At 38.2% G+C, this 21,282-nt stretch overlaps 1 protein-coding gene across 12 annotated transcripts in view; it reads left to right on the top strand.

The window, feature by feature from the left end:
* The first annotated feature begins 12,011 nt into the window (after positions 1-12,011).
* LOC135946729 (ras-GEF domain-containing family member 1B-like) overlaps positions 12,012-21,282 on the top strand; it is a 42,645-nt gene continuing 33,374 nt past the window's right edge. For 2 of the 12 annotated variants that reach the window (XM_065495068.1, XM_065495072.1), the window contains exons 1-4: positions 12,012-12,126; positions 12,244-12,369; positions 14,195-14,274; positions 20,494-20,689. In XM_065495068.1, coding sequence (XP_065351140.1) covers positions 12,046-12,126; positions 12,244-12,369; positions 14,195-14,274; positions 20,494-20,689 — 483 coding nt within the window. In that variant the 5' untranslated portion in view covers positions 12,012-12,045. Of the gene's footprint in view, positions 12,127-12,243; positions 12,370-14,194; positions 14,276-20,493; positions 20,690-21,282 lie in introns of all 12 variants that reach the window. The other 10 variants (XM_065495074.1, XM_065495079.1, XM_065495069.1 and 7 more) reach the window with 9 other exon arrangements.

The raw sequence follows: 21,282 nt of genomic DNA on the forward strand, positions 1-21,282 counted from the left end.
CCAAAATCAGTCCAGCCAGTCACCGTAGAATCGTGAACCACTATTTTTTGAAATGTAAAATAATTTCTAACGTTTCTACGGCAAATGGCTGGACTGATTTTGGTTTTCAGCACGTCAAAAGAGAATGTATTAAATGAAGAATGCACAGTAGCTAGATTGAGTCTGAAATTGCAGCGGAAGTGCCTTAAAAATAAATTTAATAAAAAAGTATATGGTGGCGCCATCTGTTGGCGGCTTCGAACCCTAAGGGCTTATACAACTGGTGAATTAAGTTGATTTTTACAAAGTTAGGGCCGTCTAATTATGTATCTTTTGGCACTGCTTCATTAAAACTCAATATAATCTCATTTTTATGTGCTCCAAGAGACGGATTTTCCCCAAAGTCCATCCTGAATTTCCGGCATCCCAACAACAAATAATGCTCAGCAAAAAGTTGAGATCTGCAGACGATACCAAAATCTCTCAGCGCAAAAGATTTTTGACCCGTACCCTTTGCTCCAAATAAAACTCTCTCAGCTTTTTTCACCTCAGTCAGCGCATTGCTTGCGTCACTGCAGAAGTCGAACTGAACAGACTCATTCACCGTGTGCAAAGATTGATCAGGGCGAAGGAGAAAAAGGCAAAAGCAAAAATATCCCCTTTAACGAAGCCTGCAATCCATTTCAAGCGAATTCAATGCTTCAATAAATTTGCAGGACAGCTCGTAGAACGTGATTTCGGGGGTAAACGAGCCGAGTGCACGTTCGCGGTGCCAAGCACCTGCTTTTCCGTCCGCAATAAAATCGGAGGCAGCTGCTCTTTCAATAATTCCCAGACATGTGTGCGGCGCTTCTTGAAGGGGAAACGTTCCCAAGTCCATTTCTCAAATGCGTACAATGCAAATTTTTGTTTCTCTTCGCTTCCCTGCGTCAGCGAATTGCGAGAGGGCATAATCTCGAGGGTTCGGAGGAAAAATATTGATCCCCGCCCGTCCTCCCGCAAGCACATTGTGGAAGAGACTTTTTGTGAACGCGAGCTACTCTCTCAGAGGCGTGCGGTCAACAAGCAAAAAGATCATTTGACATTCACAGATGAACTATAAATCAAAGTTCAGCGCGCAAAAAGCCTGGTTTGATTTCATGGCTCGTGTTGCTAATTGCACTCGCTGCTAATGAGAATGTTTTACTGCACGTGCGGCAAGTTTCTTGTATTTTAATTTCTGCCATTACGTGTAGAGTCGCGCTTGCTGAGCAATTATTAACGCGCGGATGCTGTTGCGCAAGGAGAGGAAAGGTAGAATGAAGGCGGCGGTGGAAAACGTCACGAACACGCGTCGTCAACAATTAATTCTCCGGAGTGAAGTCAAAATACTGCGAATTCATGATGCATGCAATTTTGCCCGCGGTGCACTCAACTGGATTACTTTTCACAACGAAAACTTGCATATAACAGTAAACCACGTTTTACATTGTCAGTTGGCGCGTTAAATAACAATATTTTTCTCTGCTGTCTGCTTGGTCTTAATTTAATCTAAGGCGCTGGTATACAAAATACACTATTTTTCTAGTGGCGTTTGAATAGAATTTGAAGCAAGTTCAAATTAAACCCATTTTTACTGAAAACATCGATATTTCCTAGTGGCTGATGCATAAAATAAACTTTAAGGATTCTGTTAAAGCCAAAATTGTTATTTTAGAAAATTCAAAATTAGAAGGGGGATGAAATTTTGCTATCAATAGCAAACCTATTGGGCTTAAAAGGTAACAACGTATACCTTCAATAAGGGCTAAAATATTTTAGGTCAAAAAAGTGTGTTTTCGAATATTCTGTTTTTTAACATAAGTTAAAATTTTAGCAGTGTACACCTCTTTTATAACCTAATAAAATAATATCTGTAAATCACGATCTGGTCATTACTACAAAAATTTTCTAGCAATTGACCAGTTGCATAAACCCTTAGTTATTAAAGCTGCCAACAGATGGCGCAACCACAGACTTTCTTAAAAATTTGCTTTAAGTGGTTTTAAGGCATTTTCGCTGCGATTTCAGACTCAATCTAGCTATTTTGCGTTTTTTAATTAATTTGCTATTTTTTGACGTGCTGAAAACCAAAATCGGTTCAGCCATTCGCCGTAGAAACGTTGGAAAAGATTTTTTTATTTGAAAAAATAGTTTTTCATGATTCTACGGCGATTGGCTGAACCGATTTTGGTTTTCAGCACGTCAAAAAAAGCAAATTAATTGAAGAATGCACAGTAGCTAGATTGAGTCTGAAATCGCAGCGGAAGTGCCTTAAAATCGAAAGTCTACGGTGGCGCCATCTGTTGGCGGCTTCGAACACTTAGGGTTTATGCAACTGGTGAATTACATTCCCTTACGTTCATTTGTGGAAACACCCTCTTATAATTTTCAAGATTGCTTTAAAATTCACAAAATCGCAGATTGAGTAGATTTACTCATGAATCAAGCTAGTAAACATGCAAATGCTTTTAAGCTCGATCTTTGAATATCACTTTCAACGACAGTAATAATTTACTTCTGCTCTCAAAGTTTGACGAGACGCTTTGAAAGTTCTAATTGCAAAACAAACACAAGCGCGCCGAGTTTGAAAGTGCATCAAGGCTTAAAAACACATTTTTTGTTCCCTCGCCACGAACTTTGCAAACTTAATAAGCAACAGATTTCGGCATGTAATCCAGTGGCACGCGGGGCGCAAGATAAATTTTTAATCAGGCAGAGGCGAAGCTTGTTTTGGCCCCGAGAGCCATTGTTTGGCGAGTGGCAATCAGGAGCAATTAATCGATCGAGTCGCATTCCGATATGGCTGCTGCGGCGAGACCACCGCCGAGCACTCGTGCGTGAAATCTAATAAAGCGGCTCGAATATTTCACAGATTGTCTCTCTGTTCTCCCCTTCTGCCTGCCAGCCGGTCTGAGAGAGAGTGGAAAAAGATAAGTCCATAAAAAGAAGAAGTTTCGGTGCCAAAAGTTTGGCACAAAACTTATTAAGAGCCGGCTGGCTGGCTGGTTGGCTGCTGGCGTTCGAGGAAGAGTCACTCCTCTCATTCCACAGTTTATTTAGTCGAATAAATCGGGTTGATTTTTCTTGGACGCGCGTCAAAGGTCAAAATCGCATCGTGATTGGCTCACACACAAAAAAATAGACACGCTCCAAGAGACACGTCTGACTGAAACTCTTCAATCCACGCCTTCGTTTTTGTCTGAATGTGCGAGTCGGCGGAACGCGGAACAGCTCCATGGCTTTGGTTGCAAAGCATTTTGGTGCTGCGGAGCGTGTGATTTATGTGCTCTCAACTTGCGAGACTAATGCCATGTGCACATTTATTTGCATACGCATTTCGCACCAAATTAAACTTATGAAGGCGTCTTAAAGTAGATCGATTCTGATGCTGCCTTTCTCTGACAGGATTTCCAACAGTTTTCTAAGCATGGAGTAGTGAAGCAAAATCTGACCTAGATAAATTTCCCAACAAAGTTTTAATCACTCATACGGATTATTAATGGGAAAATTAATTTTTTCCTTTCTTTAAATAAAAGTTCGGGAACAAGTAAACATTTGCTTGAAGTTCAAAATCAAGCGGTGAATACTGAATAATGTCTCTCTATTGTAAAATAATTATTTATAAATAAATTTTACCAATTGTATAAACCCTTAGTGTTCGAAGCGGCCAACAAATGGCGCCACCGTATACTTTCGAAATAAACATAATTTTAAGGCTCTTCCGCTGCGATTTTCAGACTCAATCCTGCTACTTTGCATTCTTCTTTTAATATGCTTTCTTTTTACGTTCTGAAAACCGAAATCGGTTCTGCCAATCGCCGTAGAATTGTGAAAAAACTATTTTTTTAAATATAAAATCATTTCTAACGTTTCTACGGCGAATAGCTGGACTGATTTTGGTTTTCAGAACGTCAAAAGAAAGCATATTAAGTGAAGAATGCACAGTAGCTAGATTGAGTTCGAAATCGCAGCGGAAGTGCCTTAAAATAAATTTATTACGAAAGTATACGGTGGCGCCATCTGTCGAAAGCTTCGAACATTAAGGGTTTAAACAACTGGTGAATTCATCTCCTATATAATTCTCGCGACGAAAGCAAAAAAGTGGAAGAGTCATGTCATTTTACGAGAAATCTTAAAAAATTCTACATTTAACTGTTATTCAACTCTAAATTAAATAATGCACCTTTTTAAATAAAAAAAAATATGTAATATTCCAAAGCAATTAAACTACTAGATTAATTTGAGAATGGTTTACATATTTATTATTATTTCCAAAACAATGTTAATTATTTATCCACATTAAACTTTCAATCACCTTCAGAACTTTATAATTTTCTTTATAAAAATGTATTCAAAAGAACGTTTAGCTAATTTATTTTTCATCCCCTAGAGAATGCATCCTTTTTCTACACCCTTTCACCTTTATTGTTGTTTAGAGTTTGAGGGCGTTCGCTCACAATAGAAAATAAATGGAAAGTGGCAGCGTGAGTGCAGTGACGATTTTCCGCCTGCACGCTCGGCAGGCCTGAAAATTTCGGCAGCGCGCGGAAATTACTCGTCGTTGCTGGTATAGGTTGAAAGCTTTTCGTCGGCTGAGCATCTCGCCTTGCCCGATTCTTTCTTTTCGGAGCAGTAGAGAATGTCAGTCAACGTCGCCGGCAGAATGGATTTGTGCACGCGGGCTTAAAAAAGAGCGAGAGCGGCTGGCATGGCATCACTTCTCCACTCTGCACGTCATCGCTCGCGGCTCCGGCGGCGGCGACGGCGGCGGTCGCACGATGAATTGATCGGTGTCGAATAAAATGCCACTTTTCTCCCAAGAACTTCATCGCCGCGAGTGATTTAGACTCGGGCCTGTTTCCTGCCCCGGAATTTGATGAGCTCAACTTATTTAGTTAGACGCGCCTTTTGAACTGCCGCTTCCACCTCACAGGCTCCGCCCGACCCGTCTCCTCCTTTGAGGTACTGCGTAAGAGCATTAAAATTAGGGAAATAGGTCCCGCCTAATTAGATTATTCCAAATTTAACTCTTGAGGAGAATATTTAGAGGAACGTTTGAGCATTTCCTTTCTCGGATATTAGTCTTTTAAGGAAGGAAATTAATTATTTTCATTAAATTGCTTTTTAATTTATAGTTGAATTTCAGCAACAATTTTCCTCCAATGCGGATTGTAAGCTAATTTAACCATTTTCATAGTGATTTTTTGATAATAATATGAAATTTTCATGGGAGATACTTATGTATGAATATAAGCTCATATAAAATCAAAATTCAGACAGTTCCACTTGCTAACTGGCTATTTTGATTATTTATGAAGGAAATTAATCAAAATTGGATTTTTCTCTCTCCGAATCTTTGACTAATTGTATTAAGCTCTTATTGAAGTAGCAACAACTGATTTAAATAGCTCAACAAGAATGTATAAAATGTTTAGAAAAAATCATCTTATCAATAGTAAAATGTACTGTTCAAACTCGACTGAAACAAAAGTACTAACTAATTTGAAAAAGCTTGGAACCAAACAACGAGAGAAATTTGGTTTATGAATCTGAATTTTCGTGAATAATTCGTTGAAATGGTTTAATTTCAACTTTAATTTTCTTCATTCCCTGTCATTCTTCTCAAAATAAATGCTTTGAATTTTTAAATTATGGAGGCGTTAACTTTATTTTGCGTGTTGCTATAATTTATTGAACAACTATCGAATGTACACAGTAATATTCTGGTTAAAAGGTGCGCTCCACAACTTTTTGAGATTATTTAGAAATAAATTTTTCTGATTAAATTTTCCTACGTTAAATTGCAAAAATGGTATCGCCGTCACTGACCAGATTTTTCCCGAATCAACTTGACCGGAATTATCTCGAATGATATCTAAAGTTCCCCGAATTATAATAATTAGAACTTACTCAAATGAAATTGGAAATCACCCGAACTGTCTTGTAAATTTGTGACCGGAATTCTATCGAATCCGGTCACGTGAAGAATTATCGCCCGATCGTTGGGAAATAATTAGAATTCCGGGGTCACAAAATTCACCTGTATGGAGATAAAGGAAAATACCAGAACAATGTCTTCTTGCAGCCAATATATTTGTTTGCTTAAGTTGTACAGTTAAATTTCCAGAGGAGCATTGCCTTCAGGGGTTGCAGCACATTCAAGTGCAAGAAACTGAACATTCTCAAGCTGATTATTTGTTGCTTTAGTCACTCTGTGGCGTCCACGAAGTATTTTTCATTTCGCGATAGCCGCATTTAATTTCTAGAAGAGATTGGTATCAAACATGTAGCATCAAAAAGCATGAGGTGCCATAAATTTTCATCTTGATTTTGCCTGAAATTCATACACCTTCCTTCCGCGCACCGGTTCTGTGGAAATTTTAGCATGAATAGTGCGTTGTTGAAGTTTAACCAACATATTTGTGTTTGTGGTAATTAAACCCTTGATACAACACGACTCGGGAATTAAACTTCATTACATGTGCAGTACACGATCATCGCTATGCCTAACTCAATACTGAAGAGAAACTGATCGATAAACAACATTTTTCTCAAACATTTGCAATAATAAAAAAGGACCTTTGAACTAGAGTGTATTTCAAGACCAAATTTTTGTATTGTCTGGAACTTTTCTTGACGAAACTGGTATTGTTCCGGTATTGTTTCTAAAAGGAATATTTAAAATGTTCTTGTCTTGTATTGTATTTCAATCCTTCTTGTTTTGGTATTGCTTTTCTGACAAAAAAATCTTGTTTCGGTATTGTTGTTTTTGGAAAAAATTCTTGTTTTTGGGATTTTTTAAGTTTTATATTATCAAATCTTATTTTGGCATTTTAATAAAATTGTCATTTTGCTTGATTAAATATATTTTAAAATTGAAACTAGAGAGGGGACCAGGGACAGAGATTACAGGATTCCGTCCCGTCCCTGAGGGACGCGGGTAGAATTTTTTATTTCAAGACAGGTATGGGACGGGACAGGGACAATCTTCAGCGGGACGAGGGACAGTTTTATCGGCAGCAATGGCAAAGTGCAGCATTAAAAGCCTAAAGATTCTTACTTTGTCAACTCGAGGAGGAAAGAAAGCAATCGGGGTTCGCCAATTTTGCAATACGCAAAAATGCGACAGCAACACTGGTTTTTTACGCAAAAATTAACAGCTGGAAAACACCTAGTTGTGGTTTTGTCCGCATTTTTCCGAATTTTACCCCGAAAGAGTCATATACATATTTCGTGCCAAAATAATCAGAAATTTTGGAATATTGCGATGAGAGATAAAATTTTCGGTCTCTTGGTACAACCAGTGCAGGGTTCGCAAAAACACGCATTTTTTCGGACAAAAACAACTGCATTGCAAAAACTTTTTTGCGGATGTTTCTGCAATTTTTATTGAAAATAAAAAATTTGCACGACCAAAAATAGGGATTTTTAAAAATTAGGAGAATTTTTCTATGAAAATTTTTCTACCATCATAAAGAATTGAGGAAAAAACAATATTCTTGTATTGCCTTTTCCAGTATTGTTTGGTATTGTTCTGGTATTGAATTTAGAAAAAAATCCGGCAAAACAAGAACAATACCGGAATTCCGGTATTTTTTTTCGGTCTTGTTCTTGAAATACACTCTACTTTGAACAGTAAAAATTCAATTTTCTCTGAAAATTACAGGGCACTTGACCACATTTATTTGGCAGATTTCAATTCTTTCATTTGCGTAATGACACTTTTTCGGGAAAGTCTTAGTTTCGAAATAAAATCAGATTTCAAGTAGAGAGACAGCCCTCACCATTTGAAAAGCATGCTAACTTTGCAACCACTTTTCTCAAAAATTCAAGTAGATTTTGGCTTCAATTGGATCTTAAGAGACGAGTTAATGCATTGGCAACAATTATTTCCAGGGTTTATCAGTATCAATCCTCTTTAAGCGTTTAAGGAAATTCCTCTCATCGTTTAGACAAATTCCTCCGTCTGTTCGGGCAATTTCCGATTTCATTCGGGTGCAGTCATCCGGGCAATGGAAATTCCGGTCGAGTTGATTCAGGCAAAATAAATTTGTGCCAATTATGGGCCACCGTTTTGTTAAATGAAAACTTGCAGATCAACGATTATTTCCCCTGCTCCAACAACTCTCTCAAAAGTTGTTTGCCCTGCATGTCCGTTCAAAATCCATCTGGCTCCTCATTAGAGGCTATCAAGTCGGCAGTGGCGCAGAGTGCTTTTTGCCGGCAACGGCAACGACAACGACAACGGTCCTTTATTGCGCTGATAAAACTTTTTCCGAAGCATCGGCCGAGACAGGGGACAGTGTGGCTGTGCGGCGAATACGGAATTCGGCGCCTGCAAATTCCACTCGCATAGCGCATCGAGAACAGAAGGCGGAAATGAAAGCGGCAGCAGAGTGGAAAATTAAAAGCGAAAACATGTGTTGCCTCGGCGGCACCGATAAAGTGGCATTTCAATTGGCACACATCACGCGCCACGCGGCTCGGATTCGTGTGCACCCAGCCGGAAAACTGTCCGGCAAAACTGTCGCTCCTATTACACAGTTGTTATTATAATTCAGCCTCGCCCATCAAATCAGAAGCCGGTGTGCATTTCCCGCGCCATTAAGCCTGAGATATTAATTGGTCTGGCAATTTATCGCCCAGCCGCACTTAGAGCGCTCGTTCGTTTTATAATAAATTGAGCTGGTTTGATAAATAGCAGAGGAAATTATTATAAAATTGCTACAGCGTCTTTTGCCTTAAATTTAAAGAGGATTGAATACGCAAAATCCCGAAAAATCCTTGCTGTCATGCATGGACTCATCCTTTAAGATTCAGTTGAAGCTAAAATTGATTTTTGAGAAAAAGTGGCTGCATAGTTAGCATGATTTTCAAGTGGCGAGGACTGTCTCCTTTCTTGAAATCCTATTTTATTTCACAGTTTACCTAAAAGGTTTCATACACTAATGGACTGATCTCGACGAGAGGAATCGAAATCTGCTTAGAAAATGTGGTCAAGCGCTGTAAATTTTTGTAAAATTTTGAACTATTTGAAATATTTTTTAGCAATGTTTTTTCTGCAGCGGGGGCCAGATTTGTGCGAAGCGCAAATATGGCGTCCGGTGGAGTATGGCGCGAAAAAACGGTCACGTGAAAATGCGTAACAAGAAGCAAGTGTTGGTCAATATTGTGACATAATTTGCATTACTCTTAACTAATTGTGTCTTTTGCATCGTAAAAACAAACTCTGGACACTCGTGCGGCAATCCAAAAAGAGCTTTTTGTTTCCCACATTCACACGCCATCTTGGATCTGCGCAGAGGGAACCAATTTTATCGCACATCTGACCCCCCAGCTTTTTTATCATTGCAAATTTTAGGCCAAATTGTTTATCGATTAACTGCTTACATATTGTATCCAACAATTCAAATAATTTTCAATTATCAAACCTGTATCGATCCCCTTTAAATTGATGTGGGAAGGTTAATAATTCCCTGTTACTGGACCATCGATCAGGTAATTTTTAGCCAATTTAACTGTCGAAATTAGCCTGAACCAGTTATTAGCGTCCAAAATATCCATCCATATTTTGATTTAAAATTGTTTCGAATAACCAACAAATCTCCAACCTGCAGAGCTTTTGGAACTAAATTTGATCGACCTAAAATTCCTAAAATTCCAATTCCCTAATGAAATCGACAATTCATGGTAGTTCGATACGAGTTTTCCGTATAAATGTTTGTCTACGAGGCTGTGCAAACACTTTGTTGTAAAATGAAAATAACATTTCATTAACAACGCGGCCGACGGCTAAAAGCGCGTGAATTTGCGGTTGATTATCTAAAAGCTCGCTTCCAATAATGCACCAGCGGGTAAAAGTGTGAAAGCATTTCAATTATACAAGCAGCCGGCTTAATTGAAACCTGTCGTGTCGCCGCTTTCGCGGCAAAAACCAGCAGCCAATTACAAAAATGGTTTATGTCGAGCGGGCAAAAACTGAACATTTTGCAAACACACGCCGCGTCGAATTAATCAACCGCCATTCTCCGGATGATCATAATGCGCAGCGTGCTGACGGAGGAAAACTTTGAAAAAAGAACTTTGTCAATCGGAACGATCAGTCTCTCTTTGTCCGCAGCGCGCGCTTAAAAGCATTTCCCCCCAATCAAGACGCATTTCTTCCGGTTTCCAGTGAGAGACTGACGGCGACGAGCCGAAGACTAAACGCTGCCGCCGCCGCTGCCGCCGATAAGAGCAAAAAAGCGAGCAGAGCTGTTTCCGAAAATGCGACACAATCAGCCGTCGTCACCAACGGGACTCGTCCTCTCGTGAAAAGACTGCAAAAAGGTGCAGATGGCACAAATCGAATTTCTGCTTCACAGCCTCCTTCATTAATTGTTCCTCTCCTCTTCACCGTAGTAAAACATAAAACTCGGATCAGGGACTCTCACAAATAAAGAAAAGATTTATACGATTGCGAAAGATGTCTAAGTAAACTTGGCCTATATTTTTTTCTATCAAAAGGAACGCACTAAAATTAAAAGTAATAAATTTAAGAGATTTCAAACAGCCAAAATTTCTTTTAAGGGTGGAGGGTTGCAACACTAGCAACCCTTAAACCCTTCAGATCGTTAGAGGAGGTCAAGAAAAATCGAATAGTGTGCAGTTTTTTTGCAATTTTGAAGGATAAAACTATATGGAGATGTAGTGCAGACAATATTTAAGCAAAAATCTGTGAAAGCAACAAATTTTTTTCCAGGGGTTGATGGATTTTGTAGAAAATTTTTTGCGCAAACTTTGCCCTGATTGACCTACAAAACAGATGAGAAAACTCCGACTTTCTAATTTTTTCGGTTTTTGCGGGCGTTCAACTGTCAAAATCTGGGAATTTTGAGTGCTTCGTAACTTTGCTCAGGGTGGTCCTAAAACAAAAAATAAAACACCGTTTAACTCGTCTCAACAAGGCAAACAACTTTATGTTGACCTCAAAGTGGTAGGTCAAAGGTCAAGGTCATAAAAATTGATTTTTTTTATTGTAAGATCGAATTTGAAAATGATTATATTGACGTATTTTTTCATACCATTTTGTAGCGAGCACAAAAAATTTGGAATTGCGTTTTCCCTCATTTTTGTAATAAAAAATGGAAACTTTGAAAACCCTTGTTTTTCGAGGTTGGTAAAAAACGATGATCGACCAAATCTCGACTTCTAATCATCTGATTTTGAAACACCGCATACCGTTAGACTCTTCTCGACGTCCCCAAGTGCGCTAAAGAGGTGCGAGACCCACCAACCCCCTTTTAATCCCCTCAATAACGGGAAATTTAGCTTTTTTTCGTCTGTTTCAACACCTTGGCACGACGTTGACGAGTAATTGTCTTCTTCAAACTAATTCAATTATTTAGTTCACTCAAAGATGAGTCAAACGGTACATATTTTTTGTAAATATGACCAATACAACCCGAAATTCGGGTGGCACCAAATCTCAAATTCTGTAATTTTGCGAATATTGAAGATTTAGTGTTTTTTAATTTTCAAAGAAGGATTTCTAAAAACGAAGGTAATAAATTATATATAAAAATTTCACACAAGCTCACACGTGTATTGGGACTACTTAAAAAAGTCTGAAAGGTTTTTTAAAAAAAATCATTGTGGTTTTAAAATAACGAAAATCATTGTAGAACTAAAATATATCCATTAACCTTCGCATGATGACCTGATAATTTGGGTCATTTAATCACGTTTAACGAGAGAAATCCAATTCACGGACAATTTCTTAAATTGAAGCTTAACGAGAAAATGTCCAAGACAAAAATGCATATCATTCCAATTAAAAATTAATATCAATTTGTATAATTCAACAAAACAGTTCAATCAGGCCTGAAACAATCACCGCCAATGTGCATTGGGCAGTGCTTTTGTAGTGTATAGATTCGGGGGCGGCGGGGGCGGCGTTTATTGGGAGGACGCATGCGTGGGTTCGGTGGCGGCGGCGGCGGCGGCGGCTGGCGGTGTGCCGGCCGTCAGTCGGTTCAGTCAGCGGAGTCGGCCGGACCATGGTAAATGGCCATGTACTACTACGCCACGAGGTGGTTCTCCGAACGCAGCCTCGCGCCGCCCCCGCGCAGACACCGCAGCCGCCAGGTGCGTGCCGCCCCCGACCCTGCCGCCCCCGGCCGGCCGTGCCCGCCGTTGCCGTTGCCGCCGCCGGCCCACGAGGACGGATTTAAAGGGGATGTGCTCATGAGTTTTGCTTCGCAGCAGCCGCACGGACAGCCTCCGCCGCTGCCTCAGCAGAGTGCCGCCTCCACGCCGCCTCCGTCGTCGCCCCGACAGCAACAGCAGCCGCAGCCGCCGCCGCCGCCGGTCGCCAAACAGCAGACCAAAGTCAGTGTTTTTGCTCCGCTCTAGTGCGTGCGGGAGACTCGAGACGATAAAGAAAATGACACTTTTGCTCTATGAAGTGCTGGGGAAAGGGCAAAAATATCTTTTTCAAAAAACAGAAGAAAAATGTGATCTAATTATAGCAGCACTTGGGTAAATTGCCTCTTTTTGGCGTAAAAAATTAAAAGCATTCTCTAATGGATTCTTTTCGTAAAAGTTTAAATACCAAAACTTTGAATGCTATCAGATTTTTGAATGAAATTGAATTTTGAAAGGATTTCGATAAAACCTATAAATTCCTCGTTTTGAATTGAAAAAAATGAAGTAGATAACAAACTTTAAAATGTAAGGTTTTACTTAAAAACTGGGTTTCATCATTGTTTAGTTTTAATGTCTTCAAAAAACATTTAAGAATAAATTTTGTTATTTTTATAACAATCGTCTAATATTAAATATTATAAATATTTTTCTTAATTTTAGCAAAATAATACATTAGATTGATAAAAATGTCTTTTGACTGGAACTTAATTTTTTAAATAATATAATGCTGAGTTTGCGTTCCAAATTCGAAACAGGAACATCTGATTTCTCTCTAAAAAGCCTGGTTAGCAAATATGGCAGTTAATATTTTTTAGGCCTGTAAATTTTGACCTATTTATTAATATAAAAATTATTAAAACTAACAAATTTGAGCGCTTAAAAGCTTTTTTTTATAAAAAATCTATCTACTTCAGCGCCTAAATTTGTTCAAACCATTATCACTTGGGACAGAGTGCTTGGTGTTGTGAGCCGTTAAGAAATGGTGCATCATTCACTATTTTCGACTTCTCGAATCGATGGGAAACTTTATTATTTTATAATAAATTTTTGCTGTTCTTTTTCTACTGCGATTGGCTGAACCGATTTTGGTTTTTCAACCCATCAAATAAAATCTTTTTACGCCAAAAACATAATTTTTTTATCATAAAAAATGGAAATAAACGGTGGTGTCATCTGTTTGCAGCAATTATAAGGAAACCAAACTATTTGACCCAAAAATTTTAATGTTTACTTTCATCCTCACTACAAATAGTTTAGAAACTAATAGGTGTCCTTCCTGCCCAGTTGATATTTTGGGCGGTCAGTGAGTTATCCGCAGTCGAAAAGCGGGACCGCAGAAATTCTGACTGGCCAACAAAAGCTTATGTATACATCAGTACGTCCGTAGTCCTCCGCCACGCAAAAATAGATACACTGCGCGGCCACTCTTGATAACGGGAAATCACCTTTTGGAGTGTGGATATTCATGATTTTGAACTGGTTGGAATAAAAATTAAAATTTTGGGTCAAATGGTTCGCTTCCCTTGCAAGGACTGATCCTAAAATTAGCGAATGAAATAAAATAAATACACGATTAAACTGTAGGCTGAATTTTTGCCATTAATTAAATCAGTCAAAAGATGCCATTAATTATAAAATGTTTGAAATTCCTAATTCACAGCTTTAAGGAAATTGCCATTAAAGAGTGCAAAATCCCACGACGTTTTTATATTTTTAATCTTTATTACAAGAGCAATCATACTTCTCCGTGAGTGCAAACCGTTGTCTAGAAGTGATTTGAGAAAAGTTTCCCGTCAGATGTTGCTTTAATCTTGTTTTATTTCGTTCGATTATGCATCTAGTCCCGAGCCGCTCCATTCTTCTTGCTCCAACTTTCGCGAGGGAGAGTTCTCGGCTGAGTCAATAAGCGAGGGAAAGGCTGCATATCAACAAGTTTTCTTTTTCCACCATGCTCTTCTTTGTTTTCCGGGCCAACCTGACCAATCTTTCTTTATATTTTGCGGTATAGCAGGCGAAGAAGAGCGAAGCGGCGGCCTCGTCTTCGAGTAGCAGGGGCTCCGAGTCGCCGCAGCCACCAACATGCGAAAATGTGAGTCCTGCAGAATTATTTATCATGGGAAAACGCAGCTCGAGAGAGTGCTTTTTAAGCCAGTGTCCCGGGGCAAAACACACGAAATGTGACACTTTTACGGCGCTTCATTACTTCCAGCCAATCTGCGGAATTTCTCGTTTTTTTTTTATTTCGGCTGGCCAAATTGGCAGAATCCAGCAGTTGTGCCGCGGCGATAAATCACGCCGCGCATATCTATTTCCTCTTTCTGCTCTCACTCAGTGAGGTGCTTCATTGGGCCAGAGCCAATGGCGGTGCAGCAATTTGCAAAATGCGGCTGGCTCAATTTAGGCCGTGCGCTGGAAAAAGTTCAACAGCAAATTGGCCGGAGAGAGTTCTTTTTCCAAGATTTACGACACATTTCTGCTTATTTTCCGGCACTTTTTTTTCATCCAAAGCCACCCCAAATCCATTCTAAATGCTTCAATCACTTGTAGTTCTAAATCCCCTTGTCAAACTAAAACTAATGATTTTATATCGATGTAAATTATTTTCAAAATGATTTTAGTAAGGAGAACAAATCTATCTAACTAATATTTTCGAATTAAAATTAGGAAGATAGTGTCATATCTCACTTTATCAGATAGATAAATGTTTATTTGACACTTGCGGTGTACAACCAAATGAAATTTACCACGTTACAAAGAGGATCGCGCGATTAATTGACCAGTTGCATAAACCCTTAGTTATTGAAGCCGCCAACAGATGGCGCAACCACAGACTTTCTTAAAAATTTTGTTTTAAGCGATTTTAAGGCATTTTCGCTGCGATTTCAGTCTCAATCTAGCTGTTTTGCTTTTTTAATTAATTTGCTATTTTTTGACGTGCTGAAAACCAAAATCGGTTCAGCCATTCGCCGTAGAAACGTTGGAAAATATTTTTTTATTTCAAAAAATAGTTTTTCACGATTCTACGGCGATTGGCTGAACCGATTTTGGTTTTCAGCACGTCAAAAAATAGCAAATTAATTGAAGAATACACAGTAGCTAGATTGAGTCTGAAATCGCAGCGGAAGTGCCTTAAAATCGAAAGTCTACGGTGGCGCCATCTGTTGGCGGCTTCGAACACTTAGGGTTTATGCAACTGGTGAATTCAGCAAATATAATTCTTCATCACAAAATTTTGGCATTTAAAGTTAGAAAGAGTATGACTTAGAAGCCCAATTTTTGTGAAAATCGCAATTGAAAACTAGAAACGACTGTAATTTAATTGTATTTCTAAAATAATCAGGTTTAAAAATATTAAATTTGTGACAAACTGCTTTTTTTTAATTAAAATTAGATATGACAGTGGCGATTATTTTTAAAAATAAACTACGCAAAGGCATTTTTTCAATCAATATAATTTTAAAACTCCCGCTCTGCAAAATTTTTACATTTTAGAAATTACAAAATTTTTAACTGTGTGTATTTGTGCTCATATATGGTGTTTATAAAATGGAATCTAAATCTCAGAAAAATACAATCCATCGCGTCTATAAATAAGGCATGAATCCTGATTAAAAAAGACATCATAAAAGTTTATGACTGTGCTATCTTCATTTCCACAATTTAACTTTGCAGAAAGACATTTTTCGGAGCAGTTTGTGCGTTGAATAATTTAACGCAGTCCTTAATTATTCCCGGCGTTGAAAAATTGGCCACAGATAGATGAGGTAATTTTCATGCGCGCTAAAAACAAAGTTAACTTAGCACTCGACCGCCTCAGAAAGTAATTCCTGGGGTATGCAGACAAAAGGCGCTGAATAATTTGCCGTACGTATCTCAACTTTCTATATAATTTCCGGCGAATGGAAGAAAGACGCGCAGAGAAGAGATTCTCCTTTGAGGCGTTAATTTCTCGTGGCCGCGCGGCGAGTCGGCTCGGAATGAGTCTGGTAACTGAATTTTGATCCGTCGCCGGACGGCGCACACGGCGCTGGCAAATTAATTCGTTATGCAAATTCCGGCCTTTCCCAAGCAGGCCGTGCGCCAAACAAAAAGCAAACACGCGTTTCTAGCGTACTTATGCGTAATCCTCGTCGGCCAATGTGCTTGCAGATTACACTGCACTGTAGCACAACGGCATTTTCTCGGATTAAATTGACATGAATTTGTCGTTTATTCACACGTCGTGTCATCACCAAATTTCATTTAAATTATTTGGGGGTTTTGACGAAAAATATAAAAATACCTTAACAATTATTTGTAGCAGGTGTAGGGGTTGAAAGTATTTCATTGTTTATCGATAATGTTAAAAAATAAATATAAAGTAATCGATAATTCTACTGCATTTCGTTTTTTTTCAACTATGGTGAAAATTCGAGTTTTTTTAGCACATCAAGGCGTCTCCTGAGCGCTCCGAAGCCTTCCAAACGGTTGATTGGCATATTTTCTGAAAGCTCTTTACTTGGTCGTTCCAACAATGTGCATATCTTGCAAATCAAACCAATACAGTGCCCGTCAGATGTCGGTAAAGTGGCCAAAAATGCGAAATGGCACTCGAGGGTTACTGTTCTGATGGTCCTATCTGACCTCAGAGGTCATCTAAAGCATGTTCTAAGTCATAATCCACTTATCACGTAATTTTATTTCGTAACATTTTACCTGAACCAAAAAATTACCTTCTTTCAAACTTTTACCTTTGAAATCTCGGAAACTAAATTTCTATGCATGCAAAACATTCTTAAAGACCGTCTTTGACGAAATTTCTGAGCACACCAATCAATTCTTGAGGGTCAAATTAAGCAAAATGGATATTTTTCCGACCAAAAAGTCGAGCGCGACGTGCGTAGCACAAGGAGAACTTTTTTCCCGCCAAAAATGTATGTGAGAATTGCGCAGGCGTCAGAGTTGACACTCGCCAACCGCCGGCTGCTAGCGGCTGACGTGATGCCTCTCCTCGGCCTCACCAGCTCTGACGCATGCGCAGTTCTCGCATAAATAAACGTTTATTATTGTTTTGGCGGGAAAACTCTTTCGGTTGGCAAAAATATCCACTGTACCTAATTCGAGCCTCGAGAATCGATTGGTGTGCTCAGAAACTTCTTCAAAGACGGTCTTTAACTGAAAAAATTCAATTATGTACAAAATAAAAACGTTTAGTAAAAAATTACTCAAATTTTAAAATGTGAATCGAATTTAAAAAACTTTAGGCTGTCTAAATGGGCGTCTTTTGGCTTTAGCACCATTAGAACTCAAAATATTCTAATTTTTGTGAACACAAAGAGGCCTGATTTTCCAGATTTTAGTCCGATTTTCCGTAAAAAAACGGCATTCGATTTATTCCGGCATACGTTGTTATTCTAACACTTCCTAAAACCACCCTAACAACGAATTCAAAAAATAGGATATATGCTCACACAAAAAATGGAAATCTCTTGAAGACACTCAGCAGATGCAATTTAATTTATTAATTTAAATCTTGAGTGAATAAAAGGGTTTTGACTTTAATTTAAATTATATTATTTCCCTTTACCCAGTGTGTAGCTCACTTTTCCCCGTCCTAATTACGGCAGCGTTCTCCAAACGAAGGAGATTGATGCGGCTATGGCGGAGCTGCTGGCTGCCGTAGCAGCTTCGAGAATTAATTAAAGCGCGCCGCCGTTTTTCATTAGATAAATCATTATACAGCGCGGGTGCTTTGGCAAAAAAGCCGGATCGTCGATCGCGGACGGTGATAATTACCGGGGGGTTCACGCGCCGACGGAGCAGCCGTGTGCTCCACCACCGCAAGGCAGCTTTAATTACACGACTGCTCTCTCCTGCGCGCCGTGGAATCCAGAAATGCTGATTACTCGCAGCCGTGCCAAAGTTTATCTGCCAGCAAATGCAAATCACGCTAGATTATTTAACTTGGAGCAACAGTTGCGAAATAAATACACACCCACCCACACACACAGCAGCAGCTCCATTCTAGTGCTTCAAAAGTAATTTAACTTTTTTATCCATCTGACATTGACGTTTAGAAATGGCATGGGTTTAGAGGTAGCACGTATTTAGAACAGGAATTTTTATTCCTGTCCTGTCCAGTTGGGGAATACTTTTTCTGAATTGTCCTGTTCCTTTGCAAAAAATACAATTTTGCAAGTATCTCTTCAATCAAACATGATAAATCGTGATATTCAGTTTCAATTCAATTTATTCATATCATAATCAGATCTAAGAATGAGTTAAAAATGAATGAAATAATTATAGGCAGTATAAAAATGGTTTATCCTTACCTGCTCCGCTGTTCCAGATAAAATTTTTCTTGTCTTTCGCCAGAGTTTTTAAGAAAAGCAGAAATTCCAATTTCTCATTTCTATTTCTTGCCTTGAAAAACACTTTGCTTAAAATTTAAACCATTAAAAACTACCCTACTTGGAGAAATTAGGGAACTGAATAAGAATTTTCCGCTACAGAGTATGTAATAAATTATAATTATTTCAAATTCAGGATGGTGGCAAGACCGTACATTTTGTGGCGTCATTAATTTTCAGGTAGACAAAGATAAGGAAGCTTTATTGTTTTAGATTTTCCTTTGTGTCCCGAACGTTATAGTAACAGATCTTTATTTATACCATCCAGAAAATTGATGACGTTGCCATTTAATGGCCACCATCGTTTTTCAATGCATGGCTGATTTAAAAAAAATGCTATTGCAGTCTGATTCCGAGTTATGGTCCTTATAGATAGTGCTTCATAAATTAGCAAAGAACATTTTATGAGTCATAAATGCCAAAAGATAAATTTTATTTAGAAAGTCCACAGCGAGCCATTAACCATTAAAATTAAAGTAAATTATAGCATGAGCTAAAAGTTCAGCTGCAATCTTCTCTGGTTTTGCCAAAAATAAGACCTGCGGGGTTTTAAAACTCTAAACTGATCTTAAAACTTACAAACATGGTGTTACAAAATTAATTTCTTTTTTTATTTGCACGTCTAAATATCTTAAAAATTTCTTTTCACAATGTTACGCGTTCAAAATATTAATTTTCATTGCATCTGAAATATTTTTAGACCCCAAATGAGCATGACCACGAAATTTAAAGACTCTTGAAGACACTCTTAAAATGTGTAAACTGGAAATTTGTCTAAGATTACGGTATAATCTTAAGAGAAATGATAAAAAAATCGATATCTAAATTATTAACAAAAATGGCCGTTAAATTGGGTAAATATTTCTCTTTTCATAAATTATCTTGGGATTTATTTTATCATATTAACATATTTACAAACTTTTTATTACCTATACATCTTGTCTTTATTTCATATATTCTATCACAGAAAATATCTGAGTTATTACTTCATTTTAACACGTTGAAAATCATCTAAAACTGCCGAAAATCGATTGTGAAGACTGTTAAACACCTAGAAACCCCGCAAAAGGGTTAATTTATGGTTGGTGAAATAAATTTTTTAGACCTGCTGGTTCACAGTCAATTTCAGAAGCAAAAATGAGTGAAAAATTAACTTCTCTCGTTATGGGTTAATATTTTTTCGTGCACTCTTTTATTCGATTAGGAGCAGAGTGAGCATCAGTCGATAATCTGAATTGAATGTTAAAAATGACTATTTAAAACATGTAACTTTTAAATTTATATTTAGTAAACTGTTTTGAAGAATATAATCAGAATATTTAACATTTTTAACCGTTTTTAGTTTGTCCTTTTTTCGATTTTCTTGAATTTGCAAATTGAAATCAACAATTTAAATTATAGCTTAATATGAGAAACTTTTTAATGTTCAGACTATGAGCTAAACAAAAGTTTCAGACCAAGCAAAATTTTAAAATTTTTCGAAAAGGAATTCATCAGTGACATCCTCTAAATTTTATTTTAATCAAGTTTTGTTCGAGGTACAACTATATAAATGTGTTGTCGGCAAGCAAATATGATTTAAAACTAAAATTATTGATTAAAGATTTTTATGTTTGGTTAAAATCCTCAAATTTATGAAAAAACAAATTAATTCGTGACAGTACTCTCAAATAGAAATAACCGTTACGTAGTGAATTAAAACTAGAAAACCAATAAGCACTCTCGAGCTCTTTTTCCCTTTTCAGCGGTCAGCTGCGTTCTCTCATCCATAAGCAAAACCACCGCTCGAGCCCTTTAGAAAAGAGAAATAGCCTGTGGGCACTCTTTTCTCCAATTAGGGATACAGAGAGCGGCATTGGAATTGCGAAGCGTTGATTAAACGCCAGTCGGCGCGTGTGTGTATGTGTGTGTTGCCTTTTCAGCAGCAGCAGCAGCAGCAGGCGCCGATTTACGAGCAGGCGAACGGCCCTCTGGAGCCCCTGCTGGCCAAAATGGTGCCCAAAGACGACTACTTCCCAGACAGAGCGTTTCTGTTCGCCTTCCTGCTCTCGGCCCGCCTTTTCGTCCAGCCGCACGAATTGCTCAGACGACTCTCTCGACTCTGCGAACCCAAAGTGAGTATCTAAATAGAGTTCGCCATTGCAGCTTGAAGCCTCGCAGGTGAGTGAGTTGTATTCAATTAACTGCGCGCGCGACAAAGGTACAGCGAGCGAGAGCCGCCCTTCTACGTTCAAATGGCCACGAGAGCAACTCCAACAGTAGTGCAGCCTCGAAATAATCACCGCCTTTGCCTTTCTGTGTAAATGTTCAATTGTATATATATATATGGAAACATGGACTGCTGGGTGAAATGTGTACTGCATAACATCGCAGCTATCATATTCAACATTTCATAGAATGAAGCACTGCATGATGGTTGCTACAGCCCTTTAAATGAAAAATTCCCGGCGGAAATTTCATTGCTCTGAAATAAATTAATTCTGGATTTAGCTCAATTATATTTCACCTTGAATTCAAGCATTTCATCTCTGTATATACATTTTTATGAGATTTTTATTTTCTTTTTGTTAAAATGATTTCAAATCAGGGCCACGCGTTCTTTCGAAAACAACAAGCCTCTTTTTAAAAGAGATACTATAAATTTTTTTCATCTGGTTTTTCCATAGGTTTTTTCCAAAATAAATCAATAAAACAGCAAAAAGGTGTT

This window comes from Cloeon dipterum, chromosome X (assembly GCF_949628265.1).
Source record: "Cloeon dipterum chromosome X, ieCloDipt1.1, whole genome shotgun sequence".
Taxonomy (NCBI): domain Eukaryota; kingdom Metazoa; phylum Arthropoda; class Insecta; order Ephemeroptera; family Baetidae; genus Cloeon; species Cloeon dipterum.